At 43.5% G+C, this 13,782-nt stretch overlaps 1 protein-coding gene across 1 annotated transcript; it reads right to left on the reverse strand.

The window, feature by feature from the left end:
* Positions 1-216: 216 nt before the first annotated feature.
* On the reverse strand, positions 217-12,866 carry LOC141796317 (uncharacterized). Its single transcript, XM_074677355.1, has 12 exons — positions 12,841-12,866; positions 12,328-12,438; positions 11,974-12,049; positions 9,911-10,118; positions 7,844-9,647; positions 7,585-7,758; positions 7,120-7,293; positions 6,219-6,392; positions 4,564-4,737; positions 4,309-4,482; positions 871-917; positions 217-746 (listed from the first exon to the last, which is right to left on the reverse strand). The coding sequence occupies exons 2-12, from the start codon at positions 12,375-12,377 to the stop codon at positions 217-219; spliced, it is 3,585 nt and encodes a 1,194-aa protein (XP_074533456.1). The 5' UTR covers positions 12,378-12,438; positions 12,841-12,866.
* Between the last annotated feature and the right edge of the window lie 916 nt (positions 12,867-13,782).

Below are 13,782 nucleotides of genomic sequence, written 5' to 3' on the forward strand. Positions count from 1 at the left end.
GAGGCTGGATTTTTTCACCATAGAGATGTAAATAAGTCCAGTTCAGTGAGCCTGTTTTCCTCAGAGTCCTGCTCTTTGATCACAGGCATTCAGACTGATGTGACAGGATAGAAAGAGTCAAAGAATCAGTTGAAGTTTGTGTTAGTGCAGAGGCTAAACTGTTCTTCAGCAGCTCTTTGTGTTTGTGTAGAGAGGAGGAGACTCTCCGTCCTTCACTCAACACAGACTCACTGAGGAACCAGAGGACCACAACCCAAAGCCAGGATAGAGAGGTTCAGTGAAGGTGGTCCTGAAGGTGTGGAGGTGGATCAGTGAGTCAGAGGAGACTCTGTAGAAGGACAGAGTGCCAGCAGGACAGTCCACATACACGGCTACTCTGTGAGCGTCAGAGGACGAGGACAGAGGGAGGTTTGTTCCTCTGTTATTGTGACAGACATAGTAACCTTCACGACAGCAGCTCAGACTCCAGGACTGATCATTTGATCCAAACCCACAGTCATGACTGTTTCCTTTCCTTCTGATTCCTCTGTAACTCACTGATATAAAAACCTTTCCTCTCCACTCCACCTCCCAGTAACAGCGACCAGTTAGACCATCTTTACACAGCAGCTGAGGATAGAAATCAAATCTGTCTGGATGATAAAGATACCATTGATCCTCTCTCACGTATGTCACCTTCCTGTTGTTTTCAGACAGTTTAAGGTTTCTGTTCACTGTGTTTGAGTCCAGAGTGAGTTCATAGAAATCTGATGGAGAGAAAAAGACACAACACAGCAGCAGTTTATCATCAGACACACCTGAAGGCTTCATTCTTTGTTAGCTGACAGTCTGCTGTTTGCTCATCAGGAGTCAAACTGATTCCACACTTACACTTCTTCACACCAGGTTTTAACCTCTGCTGTCCACCATGGTCCACCCTGGAGGAAGAAACACAGTCAGAGTGATTTTCTGTCCAACATGAGTCCTAACTGCTGCTCAACATGAAGCAGTGATCCTCAGTTTGTCCCTGTGACAGAGAAACAGGCTGAAACTCCTCTGAACCAACTGTCTCCATCACTCTGTCCCTTTTTCTGACAGTGTGGAGATCCTGGAGGAAAAGAAGAACAGAAAGAGTCAAAAAGCAAAGGCTGCCTGTTGCTCTTTGGATCCATAAAGTCCATGTTCTGCTTCTCATGTCCTCTCTGAAATGAGTAAGGCCAATTCCTGCTCTCCCTTTGTTCTGTCTCTTTAAAGTAGTCCGCTCTTTTTCTGTGTCAGGAGGAAAAATGAGTTTGTATAATATTTGATCAGATTCATTTGATCAGACCACACTGTCTCCTAGAGATTAGGTCTGTGTGTTTCTCCATGTTTTCAATCAGCCTGATGTTCTGACCATGTAACATCTGCCTTCTTCATGTTCACTCACAACATTAGTGGATGATCAGTCAGATGGGACTTTTTCTGTAGAGAACACAACCATCAGAGAGGTGAAGTGATGCTGGAGTCAACACACAGGAGAGTGTGTTACATGAGGCGGTTTTTCACAGCATCAAATGAAACTTCAGAGAACATTTCACAGAGACGTATGGTGTCAACATTTATCAGAGTCCTCATGTATCTGAATTCACAGCCTTTACTCTGGATGCTGACAGAAAAGCTGCTTCAGTCAGAATTCTCTCTAAACGTAGAAACTGTCAGAAATCTGATGTGTTAATGTCACTGTAAGAAGACAGGACAGCTGTAGTTTACCTGATCAATCAGCTGATCATGAAAGATGATCATGAGGAGGATTGAACAAACCAGAGTTGGATAAAGACATCCAGGAGAAATGAGCAGGCGCAGCTTGACTGAGCCTTGTTGGTGCTGTCTTGGATTAACTGGTTTCACGTTTGTCAAGCCAGGATGAAATGAAGCAGCTCAGTCAAGCCAGGTGTGGATCGTTGGGATAAGTGTGAGTTCACGGCTTTCTCAAGAAGACCACGAGATCAATCACAGAATTACTGATGGAAAATAGAAAAGGGGACGCGCGTCGTTCTTCACACCTGCTCCACAAAAGAGCTGTTTCTTCAGCAATTTGAAGAAATGAGAGACAAAGTATGAAAAAAGGCAACATCAACGCTGATAAAAAGGAGAGGAAGAAAGTCTGTCAAACAAAAGAGGACTGGCTTGATGTGTAAGTAACATGTACAATGAATAAAGTGTGCTCCACAGGAGCTGGCATAGCCACAGTTAAAGGTTACAGAGCTCATGACTTTAAGTCAAAACATTAACAGTAGAAATTTGTGTTTGTTGTTTGCCTTAATGTGGCCATGGAAGTGCATGTTACTTATGTAGAGCATCATGAAGTTCAAAGAACAAATCTACTCTGTGTCAGTTTTATCTGTTGAATCAGTTTTTCCATCTTGAGTTCTGTTTCATCCATCATCCTTCATGAAGACCAAACGGTCAGAAAAGGACCTGGAAAAAGGTGAAGAATAAATATAAAAATAATCTGCAGCGTGGTAAATGATGTTAAAACACTAGGCCTGACAGCAACGAGACCAAATGAATGAAGGGAAGATTGTTGAAGTTCAAAATAAAGTCTGAATGATGTGGAACCTTTTAGATCCACATGGAAAGTCATGACTTTGTCTGTTTTTAGCAGACAGTTAAAACAAAATGATCTTCTGTCGGTTACACTGTAGTTCAAATGTTTAAATGGTGATATATATTTCTTTTCTCTCTTTTTTAATCACCTCCTTCTCATTCTCTATGTTTGGCTTTTTAACATGTGTATCGTATTGTAGACTACCTGTTTGAGTAAGGTTTTATGTTTGTATCTTTTTCAACCTTTCAATGATGGTGTTGTATTAATATGAAAAAGATTTCAAGTAAACTGTCTTCTTCTTTTCATTGTGCAGATATTTTGTCTTTTTTTTAGGGCTGTCATTTTAACGCCGTAATTAGATTAATTACTTACACCGCAAATTAATGCGTTATGAAAATTAACGCAGATTAATATGGACCCCAAAGGGATCGGGTTCAAAGACGCACTAATTTTTAAATGTCTGGCATTTACAAACCGTTCGTCCTATTTGGAAAAAGTGGTGTTCTCGTCAGATTTTCAAATTTCCGACGGTCCCTGAATGCATCACACGTGACATCAGCAACATGCTTTAAACCGGGGGGGAAGCGAGAGGGATTTTTGGGGGACCGCCGTCCACATCTCGTTTATTCACACGTCCTTTTTGAAAATCTGCAGAAAACTAGCTCAATTCTGTAAAAAACAGATAATTCTACACTCTTTACTGCTTTGGACAAGCCCTGAATGATCGATATTTGCCCTGTTTTTAAATCTAAAGAATTCTTTGAAAATTTGCTTCCATCTTCTTAGTGTCATGTTTCAGCTTGGGGCTGCTCTGCACCAATGAGCAACAGTTTGTGTGTTCAGAGCATGTGAAACTGAAAATACTTCACTTTTCTTTGATCCAAGACTTGAATTAAGTGTTTTGTACATAGTTCTTCACAGTTAGAAGTAGTAGAAGTATAGAAGTTCATATTGCAGTGGAAATTGAGTCCACATCGAGTGAAAATGTGACAGAAGCAAAAACTGTCCTAAAACTCAAATCAGCTTATCTTAAGTGCAGGAATGTGTAGTTATTGTAAAGATAGAACCATAAAACTTTTTTCATTTGTTCCTTATGCCTCAGGGTACCTAAAAATGTGTTGTATATATTCCTACCTTTTTTTTTAATGTTTTTTAACGTCTTCTAATGTAGTTTTAATGTCCTGGAATTCAAATTCTTTATTTTAGGACCTTAGGCAGATATGAGATTAAGATGCGATTAATTAGATTAATTAAATACAAATCATGTAATTAATTAGAATATTTTTTTAAATCGCCTGACAGCACTACTTTTAATATGTGATTTTTGTCTTTATATAATCTGTGCAAATAAATAATACTTAAAGTACGGGCAAATGAAAAGACTACCGTTATAATGTTTGGATGCAGGATGATTCAATGATGTAACGTGTATAAAAACCATGAAGATGCTGTAAAACACACTCATGTCTAACAGTACTGACAGCAGAGCCACCTCAGGATTAATCTGATCCTGGTTGGTAGCCTGGTTTGGAGCAGGCTAGCTGCAGAGAATATATCACCATGGTTACTTGTCCAGGATAAACTTGGCCTGCTTGAACTTGAAGCTAAGTTCATCCAGGATAACCAATATTTACCAGCTTAATCCCTGATCCTGGTTTGTGCAATACCCCCTGGATCTTTTTGTGAAATGAGTTTTTTTCTTTTTCACATTCAGTCTTTGAGCTCTTGTTGTCTGGTTTTACCTCAGTGTGTCCAGTCTGCAGAGTGGATCCTCCAGTCCAGCAGACAGCAGCTCCACTCCTGACTCTCCTGGATGGTTGAAGCTCAGGTCCAGCTCTCTCAGGTGGGAGGGGTTGGATCTCAGAGCTGAGGCCAGAGAAGCACAGCCTCTCTCTGTGATCAGACATCCTGACAGACTGAGGGTAGAGAAGAAAATCAGACTGTGAGGAAAAGTGAACCAGTTTGACCACTTTCATTAATATAACCTGAAACCCGACCTGAGGGTTTCCAGTTTACATTGTGGACTCTTCAGACCAGCAGACAGCAGCTCCACTCCTGAATCCTTCAGGTCGTTGTTACTCAGGTCCAGGTCTCTCAGACTGGAGGACTGTGAGCTGAGGACTGAAGACAGAGCTTCACAGCTTCTCTCTGACAGGTTACATCCAGAAAACCTGAGAGGACATCAGAGATCAGTCAAATCTGATGTTCTTGTTTAAATGACTGAAAACTATGTTAGTTTGCAATTTATTTAAAATAGTATTTATTTATTTGCAGTACTGACTGTAATTTTTATTTCAACAGGCAGTCTTAAAAAGATTCACTGAACATACCAACTTCTCCTGTGTTTCCTAATTATTTGAAACAACCTTTGAGTCGAGTGGAGCATTTATTCTGTTTAAACTGGTTAAGATTTTACTAATCATGGAGGATTTTACTTTTAGCTTCTCACTGGTGGGCTGGTGAGCTGGGGTACAGATGAGAGGGGGATAGGGGTGAGTTGGGACAGGGGGTTGAGTACGGGGGACACTGGGTTTCTGGGGAGAGGACTTCTGTGGTCCGGTGTCTGGCAGGGTGTGCTGGGGGCTGGCACCGACTCGAGATGGGTGGTTGCCTGGGCTGGGTCCATCCTCCCGAGGACCTGGCCGAACCCCCCCTCCTCGGGGGTGAGTGGCCCTTGGGCACAGGTGACCCCGGGTTCTGCCCCCTGCGCTCGATCAGGGGCCCTGCGTCTAGCGGGGCCTGTGGGCTTCAGTCCCTGGCCCCCTGGGGTCCTCCCTCCGCAGTGGGGGGGCCTGCCTCTAGCCTTCCCGGGACGCTCCCTCCTTGCCTCCTCCTGGGTTGGCGTGCTGCTGTCTCCATGGTGGTCTGTCTGGGCCCTGTGCTCTGTTGTGGCTGCAGGATGCCCGGGGATGAGGGCCATCTCAGTGCGTGTTTGGCCTCTGGGAGCAGCGGGGCCACATCTGCATGATCACACCTTGGCATGATCACCTGACCTAAATCAAACTCAATATTCTGTTCTGTCACCTCTACCCCTATATGTGTAGGTGAGTATATGCTTCTGTGTATATTTCTATATACGTATATGTACCTTTTTACAATGGTCGTTGATGTGCTCACTGCTACTCATGATTTCTCCAGCTCATCTCTCCACAGGTGCTTCATGTGATTATGATGTCAAAGACCTCAGGATACTGCCTCTTTTTAGGCTCAGTAGCTGGTTGTTTATTTCTCCTGTCTGTAGTCATTTGTTCAGTTGTTGTGGTTGTTCTCTACTGTTATTTTGTTGTCTCTCTCTCCCCCTCTGTCTAGTCTCTTCTCTACATTCTTTCCCTTTATCACTGTTTCTGTCCTGATATTACCTTGTTCTAGTTAAGCAGTAATCTTCAAACTTGGCAATATACGGGAGGGAAACTGTATGGATACATGTATGCGTATGTATATATATGTGTATGTGTATTAATGTATAAAATATATATCAAAAAGACTAATAAAGAGTATAATTTTAACACTCAAGGGGAGCCTTAAACACTAACGGCTCCCTCTGGAAAAGCAAATGTGTTCTGCACAATACGGCAGCCAGACCATAATTCTGTTGTCATGACACTGAACAGGAAAAGGGGAGAAAAAAAAAAAAAAGAAGCTCCTAACTGACCTGAGAGTTTCCAGTTTACATTGTGGACTCTTCAGACCAGCAGAAAGCAGCTCCACTCCTGAATCCTTCAGGTTGTTGTTACTCAGGTCCAGGTCTCTCAGACTGGAGGACTGTGAGCTGAGGACTGAGGACAGAGCTTCACAGCTTCTCTCTGACAGGTTACATCCAGAAAACCTGAGAGGACATCAGAGGTCTGTCAAATCTGATGTCCTTGTTAAAATGACTGAAAAACAACATTATTTTGCTTTGAATCAAAATAATGTTCATTTATTGCAGTATCTGACTGTAATTTTTATTTTATCAGGCAGTCTTAAAAAGATCACTGAACATATCAACTTTTTCTGTCTTTCTTGAACATCGAAGAAACCTTTGAGTCAAGTGAAGCACTAAATTGGGATATAAACTGGTTGAGATTTTTCAAAGGGTGTTAGATTTTACTTTCAGCTTCACACTGACCTGAGAGTTTCCAGTTTACATTGTGGACTCTTCAGACCAGCAGACAGCAGCTCCACTTTCAGGTCGTTGTTCCTCAGGTCCAGGTCTCTCAGGCTGGAGGACTGTGAGCTGAGGACTGAGGACAGAGCTTCACAGCTTCTCTTTGACAGCTTACATCCAGAAAACCTGAGAGGACATCAGAGATCTGTCAGATCTGCTGGTCTTTTTGGAAATGACAAAAAACCATGTTAGTTTGCAATTTATCACAATAACAATCATTGTTTTGTAGTACCTGACTTACATTTTTTTAACAGGAAGTCTTAACAAGATTCACAAAATGTCCTATCTTTTTGCTGTCTTTTATGTTATTTGAAGAAACCTTTGAGTCAGGTGGAGCACTATTCTCATAAATTCAGGTTTTGTTTTTCTCAACCGTGTAAGATCTTACATTAAGCTTCACACTGACCTGAGAGTTTCCAGTTTACATTGTGGACTCTTCAGACCAGCAGACAGCAGCTCCACTCCTGAATCCTTCAGGTCGTTGTTACTCAGGTCCAGGTCTCTCAGACTGGAGGACTGTGAGCTGAGGACTGAGGACAGAGCTTCACAGCTTCTCTCTGACAGGTTACATCCAGAAAACCTGAGAGGACATCAGAGATCTGTCAGATCTGCTGTCCTTTTTTTTTTTTTTTTTTTTTTTTAATAAGAAGGACCCATACATCTTTTGGTAAATTTCAATAAATAACACTTGCTGCAGTACTTGATTTAACTGATTCTTCCGTGAGCTAACAATACAAACCATATGTCAAGACCTGCTAATAAATACTTAATAATACTTAAAGGACAAAAAATAAATGCACTTTTAAGACAATCAAGTCAACTAGGCTCATTGTGTGACAGTGTAAGATTTCACCTGAAGCTTTGCACTGACCTGAGTGTTTTCAGTTTACATTGTGGACTCTTCAGACCAGCAGACAGCAGCTCCACTCCTGAATCCTTCAGGTCGTTGTTACTCAGGTCCAGGTCTCTCAGACTGGAGGACTGTGAGCTGAGGACTGAGGACAGAGCTTCACAGCTTCTTTCTGACAGGTTACATCCACTCAGCCTGGAGAAGAATCAGTGTTTAGCACAGACTCAATGTTTCATATGTCATGAACAACATGTTTTGAATCTGTCATTGATCCACCTACACAGCTTTGTTGGAGGCTCTGATCACTGGCAGCAGCCTCAGAAGAGCCTCCTCTGAAGCAGAGTATTTCTTCAGGTCAAACAGGTCCAGATCTTTGTCTGAGGACAGTAAGATGAAGACCAGAGCTGACCACTGAGCAGGAGACAGTCGATCTGTGGAGAGACGTCCTGATCTCAGGGTCTGTTGGATCTGCTCCTCTAGAGAACGATCATTCAGTTCATTCAGACAGTGGAACAGGTTGATGCTTTTCTCTGCAGACACATCCTCACTGAGCTTCTTCTTGATGAACTGGACTGTTTCCTGATTGGTCTGTGGGTCACTTCCTGTCTGTGTCAGCAGACCTCTCAGGAGACTCTGATTGGTCGGCAGAGACAGACCCAGGAGGAAGCGCAGGAACAAGTCCAGGTGTCCGTTTGGACTCTGTAAGGCCTTGTCCACAGCACTCTGATGGAGGTGTTTCAGTTTAGGTTTGACTCTGAATAGTTTAGACTCCCATGATGCTGTTTGTTGTTGTTCCATCAGGTTGAGTCCAGACTTGGTGAAGGTCAGATGGACGTGAAGAGCAGCCAGAAACTCCTGAACGCTCAGATGGATGAAGCAGAACACCTTGTCCTGGTACAGTCCTCTCTCCTCTCTAAAGATCTGTGTGAACACTCCTGAGTACACTGAGGCTGCTCTGATGTCGATGCCACACTCGGTCAGGTCTGATTCATAGAAGATCAGGTTTCCTTTCTGCAGCTGCTCAAAAGCCAGTTTTCCCAGAGACTCGATCATCTTCCTGCTCTCTGGACTCCAGAGAGGATCAGTCTCAGCTCCTCCATCAAACTTGATGCTCTTCAGTTTGGACTGAACCACCAGGAAGTGGATGTACATCTGAGTCAGGGTCCTGGGCAGCTGTCCCCCCTCTCTGGTCTTCAGCAGGTCCTCCAGAACTGTGGCAGTGATCCAGCAGAAGACCGGGATGTGGCACATGATGTGGAGGCTTCTGGAGGTCTTGATGTGGGAGATGATGGTGCTGGTCTGCTCCTCATCTCTGGATCTCTTCCTGAAGTACTCCTCCTTCTGAGGGTCACTGAACCCTCTGACCTCTGTCACCATGTCAACACAGTCAGGAGGGATGTGATTGGCTGCTGCAGGTCGTGTGGTTATCCAGAGGCGAGCAGAGGGAAGCAGGTTCCCCCTGATGAGGTTTGTCAGCAGCACATCCACTGAGGTGGACTCTGTACCATCAGTCAGGATCTGGTTGTTGTGGAAGTCCAGAGGAAGTCGACACTCATCCAGACCGTCAAAGATGAGGAGGACCTGGAACTCTTCAAACCTGTAGAGTCCTGGTTCTTTGGTTTGAGGAAAGAAGTGATGAAGCAGTTCCACCAAGCTGAACTTTCTGTCTTTCAGCACATTCAGCTCTCTGAAAGAGAATGGAAATGTGAACTGGATGTCCTGGTTGCTTTTGTCTTCAGCCCAGTCCAGAGTGAACTTCTGTGTTAAGACTGTTTTCCCGATGCCAGCCACTCCCTTTGTCAGCACTCTTCTGATTGGTTCCTGTCTTCCAGGTGGGCCTTTAAAGATGTCTTCTTGTCTGATGGTAGTTTCTGCTCTGTCTGGTGTCCTGGATGCTGCTTCAATCTGTCTGACCTCATGTTCCTCATTGACCTCTCCAGTCCCTCCCTCTGTGATGTAGAGCTCTGTGTAGATCTGGTTCAGAAGGGTTGGCTTTCCTGCTTTAGAGATCCCCTCAAACACACACTGGAACTTCTCCTTCAGCCCAGACTTCACTTTACGTCTGCACTCTGGAACAACAGCTCCTGAAAGAAGAAAACAGAAATGTAAGGAATGATGTGAAGCTACAATCAGTCTGATGAGTTTCTACTTTCTGACATCAGGAAGGATTTGATTTGGCTCCTCTCTGAAATCTCTTCAGCTCATCAGTTGTGAACAGTTTGTCACAGCTCATAGATGTGATCCAAATGTGAGCGTCATATTCAGAGCAGAGTTTGAAATGTAAACCTCTCCCATGTTGTCTCCATTTCCTCTTTCCATCATGTTCAATGTGTTCAAATCCTCTTACTGCTCTGCAGACAGTCAGCCAGCTCCTCCTGCTTCATTCTCCTCAGGAAGTGCAGAGTGATCTTCAGGAACGCCTCTCTGCTCCTCCACTGCTCTTCATCCTCATCCTCCCTCTGACTCTCAAAGCATTCTGGGTAATCTGGACTCAGAGCTCTCTGGATCTTCTTCAGCTCTCTCTTTACGAAGCTGATGATGTTCTCCTGGAGCAGCTGGAAGAGAAGAAAATGTCAGGTTGAACTTGTAGAAGGTCAGATCAGATCATGTGTGACAGACAGAAAGCCTGCTGGTCTGCAGAGTCCAGCATGGAGACTGGATCACAAAGCTGCTCCACCTCTTAGTCTGTGGATGTTCCTGTCTTCTACAAATCAACTTTCTATGGAATAAAGGCGGACGCTTTTCTTCTAGCTCCCTCCTCCCTATCTGCCCTGCTTGCTCTTGGTCTTTCTCTGTCTGAACTATCAGAGCCTCTCTTTGTATCCTAACCAAAACCTAAAATCATGGATTTGATCGGCTGGTCTCTCAACACAGTTGATCAAATTTTCTCAATGAGGAAACTGGGCAAAGGAAAGCCCGCCTGCCCCGATGGAATGTTTGCAGCCGGGCATACGATCGACTCCGTGGATACTTAGAGGACCGTTTGCCTGTCCATCCTTTCAGTCGAGGATGTTGAAGATTTCTACATATTTGGAATTATGATAACAGGCTTTCTGCTGCTTGGAGCTGGCGGATTCCTGATTTATCGCAAGCTTCAGAAGATGCAGGCAGCCCTTTTAGCAATCAACAAGCAGCCCATCATTGAGGGATTGTGCAGGGCTGTCAACACTCAGACTCAAGCGATATGAAAACTGAATCACAGGCAGGATGTGATTCCTGGACAAATTAGGTCATTTGGATCGCCACAGAGTTGAGCAGTTGGGACTTTAAGGCAGACGAAAACATTTTCAGTGAGTCTTTCTGACCCAAACAATCTTTATCTCTCTTTCGGCTCCTCCGTGTCAGCCTTGGTAGGCTGATAAGCGCTCTACTTTCATGGATGGTATGCAGACAGATGCTCTACCCCTCCCCTCCCATCCCACACCTTCCTCCAGTCAACTTGTCTCTGGGTCAGAACTCTTTGAGGCTGTCTCCTTGTCACCATCAGACCGCAGAGACATTGTTGAGTCTGGGCGGGGATGGAGTCCATGGGCTTACACATACACACAGATGAAGTCACATGGAACACATCACCTTGGACTCAACGCCTTCTTTGGCTCTGTTACAGTTTAGCTGCAGAGGGTTGATGCGCACATGCCCCAGTAAGGCTGCATATGCGCCCCCCAGTGGCTGAGCGGTGACATTTGTGCAAGTCTTTGAGTTTTTGTTTGTTGTTATCATCTGCTTATACGCTGAGGTGTTTTTTCTTGATCGCAAACTACGCCCCCTGTTGGGAATAGTCTACATTTGACTTTTTATTTTTTTTCCTTTCTTCTCCCAATGTTTTTCCATATCTATCGCAAAGGGGCGCTGGGTAGCCAGCAGCTCCTAGGTTCATCCCATTTCTATGTTTCCCCATGTTTGTTTTCTTATACGTCTTGGAAGGGATGTAACTGAAATGAAATGTCCCCATGAGGATCAATTCAAATTTCTGATTCTGAATAAACCTGAGGATGGAGAAATCTCCTGGTGTGCTTTCATCCAGAAAAAGTCTGCAGTGACTTTAGAGCTGATGTGTTTCTTAGAATGAAGCTGAAAGCAGCAGCTGTCATTAACATGAAGCAAAGTCTTTGTGTTGTTTAAAGCTCAAACTGGACTCAGTTTGTCAACTCTGCTCTCTGCTGACAAAGTCTGAGTCTGTGTGAGATCAGCATCCAGCATGACCTCTGACCTCTGACCTCTGACCTCTGACCTGTGAGTGTGAGCAGCTCAGAAATGTGCGGCTTCATTCAATCAGTCAAACACTGAGTGTGAAGAGAATTCAGGCAGAGATGATGTTTGCAGTGTGATCAGGAAACTCTTCAGAAAGCTCAAACAGAATGAGTGTGTGCTCTGATTGTCAGGAGGAGCTGTGTTTGGACATTTACACACCATCAATATGGAGTCATCCAGCTGTGTGTGATGCTGCTGGGCAGACTGACCAATGGGAGCCTCTGATCTCTGAACTCTGTGGAACAAACAGAAGATCATGGAGTGTTTCGAACAGAATGACACACAGTGTTCATGTGATAGACTCTATCTGCTGGATCCTCCTACAAACACAGGACACACATGAAGAGACATGCTGAGTCCAGGTCTTTCTGCCTCCAGTCCTGTTTACTGCTGTTGGATCCTGATAGAAAGACAAAGACTGAAACATGTTCACCTTCACAGAGAAAACACCAAGCACCGTTAGGATCAGATGTTTCACACACAACAACAGGAAGTTACCTTAGACAGACTCACCTTTCATCAACACAAGGCTCTGATGATTTAAAATCTATAGGCTCCCACATAGACCCATCACTCTTTAAGGAAACACAGCTGGGTCTAGGTCCTGGTCTCTTATCTTCAATTCTAAAAAAGCACAAACAGAAAAAGTTAGAGAACTTTGAAAGTTAGTTAAAAGGTGTCAGTGAATATTGAAGAAAAAAGATGGACACAGGTTGTGGCTCAGAGGTTTTTCAGGGGGACACTTTAACTGTTTTTTAATAATCCTAAACACAGCTGGATGACATAAGACACAAACCTCCAACATCCTTACATTTTATAGGCTGACTGACATCTTCAAAGTTATAAAGCTGAACTTAAGACTGATCAATTGAAAAGAAAACCCAGCTGGGTCCAGGTCTAAGAAAGTCTGGTCACACAAATTTAACAAAGACTGAAACATGTTCATCTTCACGGAGAAAACACCAAGCACAGTTAGGATCAGATGTTTCACACACAGCAACAGGAAGTTACCTTAGACAGACTCACCTTTCATCAACACAAGGCTCTGATGATTTGAACTCAATAGGTCTACCCATAGACCAATCACTCTTTAAGGACACACAGCTGGATCCAGGTCCAGGAGAGTCTGGTCTCTGGTGTTTGACCCTGACAGAATCACAAACACTGATGAATAAACATGAAGACTGAAAATCTCTAAGGTTTGAGTTCTGCTGAAATTTACTACAAACTTTTCTGAAGTTTGAATTCTGATAAAAACACTGAGAGAGATTATTACTTTGGACCATCAGACTGATGGACTGATCTGAAGTTATAAAGCCGACCCATAGACCGATCACTCTGTAAGGACACACAGCTGGGAGCAGGTCCAGGTCTCTTATCTGTGATACTAAAAAAATCATAAACACAGGAAAAAGTTACACATTCCAGTTTTAGAGGAAGTTTCTCAGAGTTTTGTGGATAAAGACGATCATCTGGATTGTGACAGGAACGTCCTTTCAGGGGAAACTTTGATTGATTTAAGCAGGAAGAGAACAGTTTGACAACAACAGAAAACTTTTACATTCTCACATTTTATCAGCAGACTGTCTTTCTTCTTCTTCAAACATCTTCCGTAGTTTCTGAACAGACAACTGGTTCAGTCCACGTCCAGGTGGTTCATGCTGCTGCTCTTTGCTTTAAAAGAGACAGAGAGGGAATTTAATTTTTTAACTAACCTTATTTTCCTCTCATTTGAAACCAAAAGAATTCAGATCAACAAAACATAATTAAACAAATGTACCTACTCCTCAGAGAGCTTCTATGGATAAATAAATAAATCACATGAGCACATCTCCAAACTGCAGTGTCCTCTGCTACAGATCACAGCTCCTCTTTCAAAGCCCAGACCTGCTGGAATGAGTCCAGATCTCCTGCTGCTTTGTAAAATTTAAAACCAATAAAGAGTTTGGACTTGATCATGTTAATGCA

This window comes from Halichoeres trimaculatus, unplaced genomic scaffold (assembly GCF_033239565.1).
Source record: "Halichoeres trimaculatus isolate MK-OKI-2021-1 unplaced genomic scaffold, fHalTri1.1 fHalTri1_scaffold_10, whole genome shotgun sequence".
Taxonomy (NCBI): Eukaryota; Metazoa; Chordata; class Actinopteri; order Labriformes; family Labridae; genus Halichoeres; species Halichoeres trimaculatus.

What these genes read in the sequence shown, in the direction of transcription:
- LOC141796317 (XM_074677355.1), bottom strand. Translation starts at nt 12,377, where the DNA reads ATGTGGGAGCCTATAGATTTTAAATCATCAGAGCCTTGTGTTGATGAA. An exon ending in AGAGCCTCCAACAAAGCTGT is followed by an intron (nt 7,759 to 7,843) that starts GTAGGTGGATCA and finishes ATTCTTCTCCAG; the next exon opens with GCTGAGTGGATGTAACCTGT. An exon ending in TGTAAACTGGAAACCCTCAG is followed by an intron (nt 4,483 to 4,563) that starts GTCGGGTTTCAG and finishes CTCTACCCTCAG; the next exon opens with TCTGTCAGGATGTCTGATCA.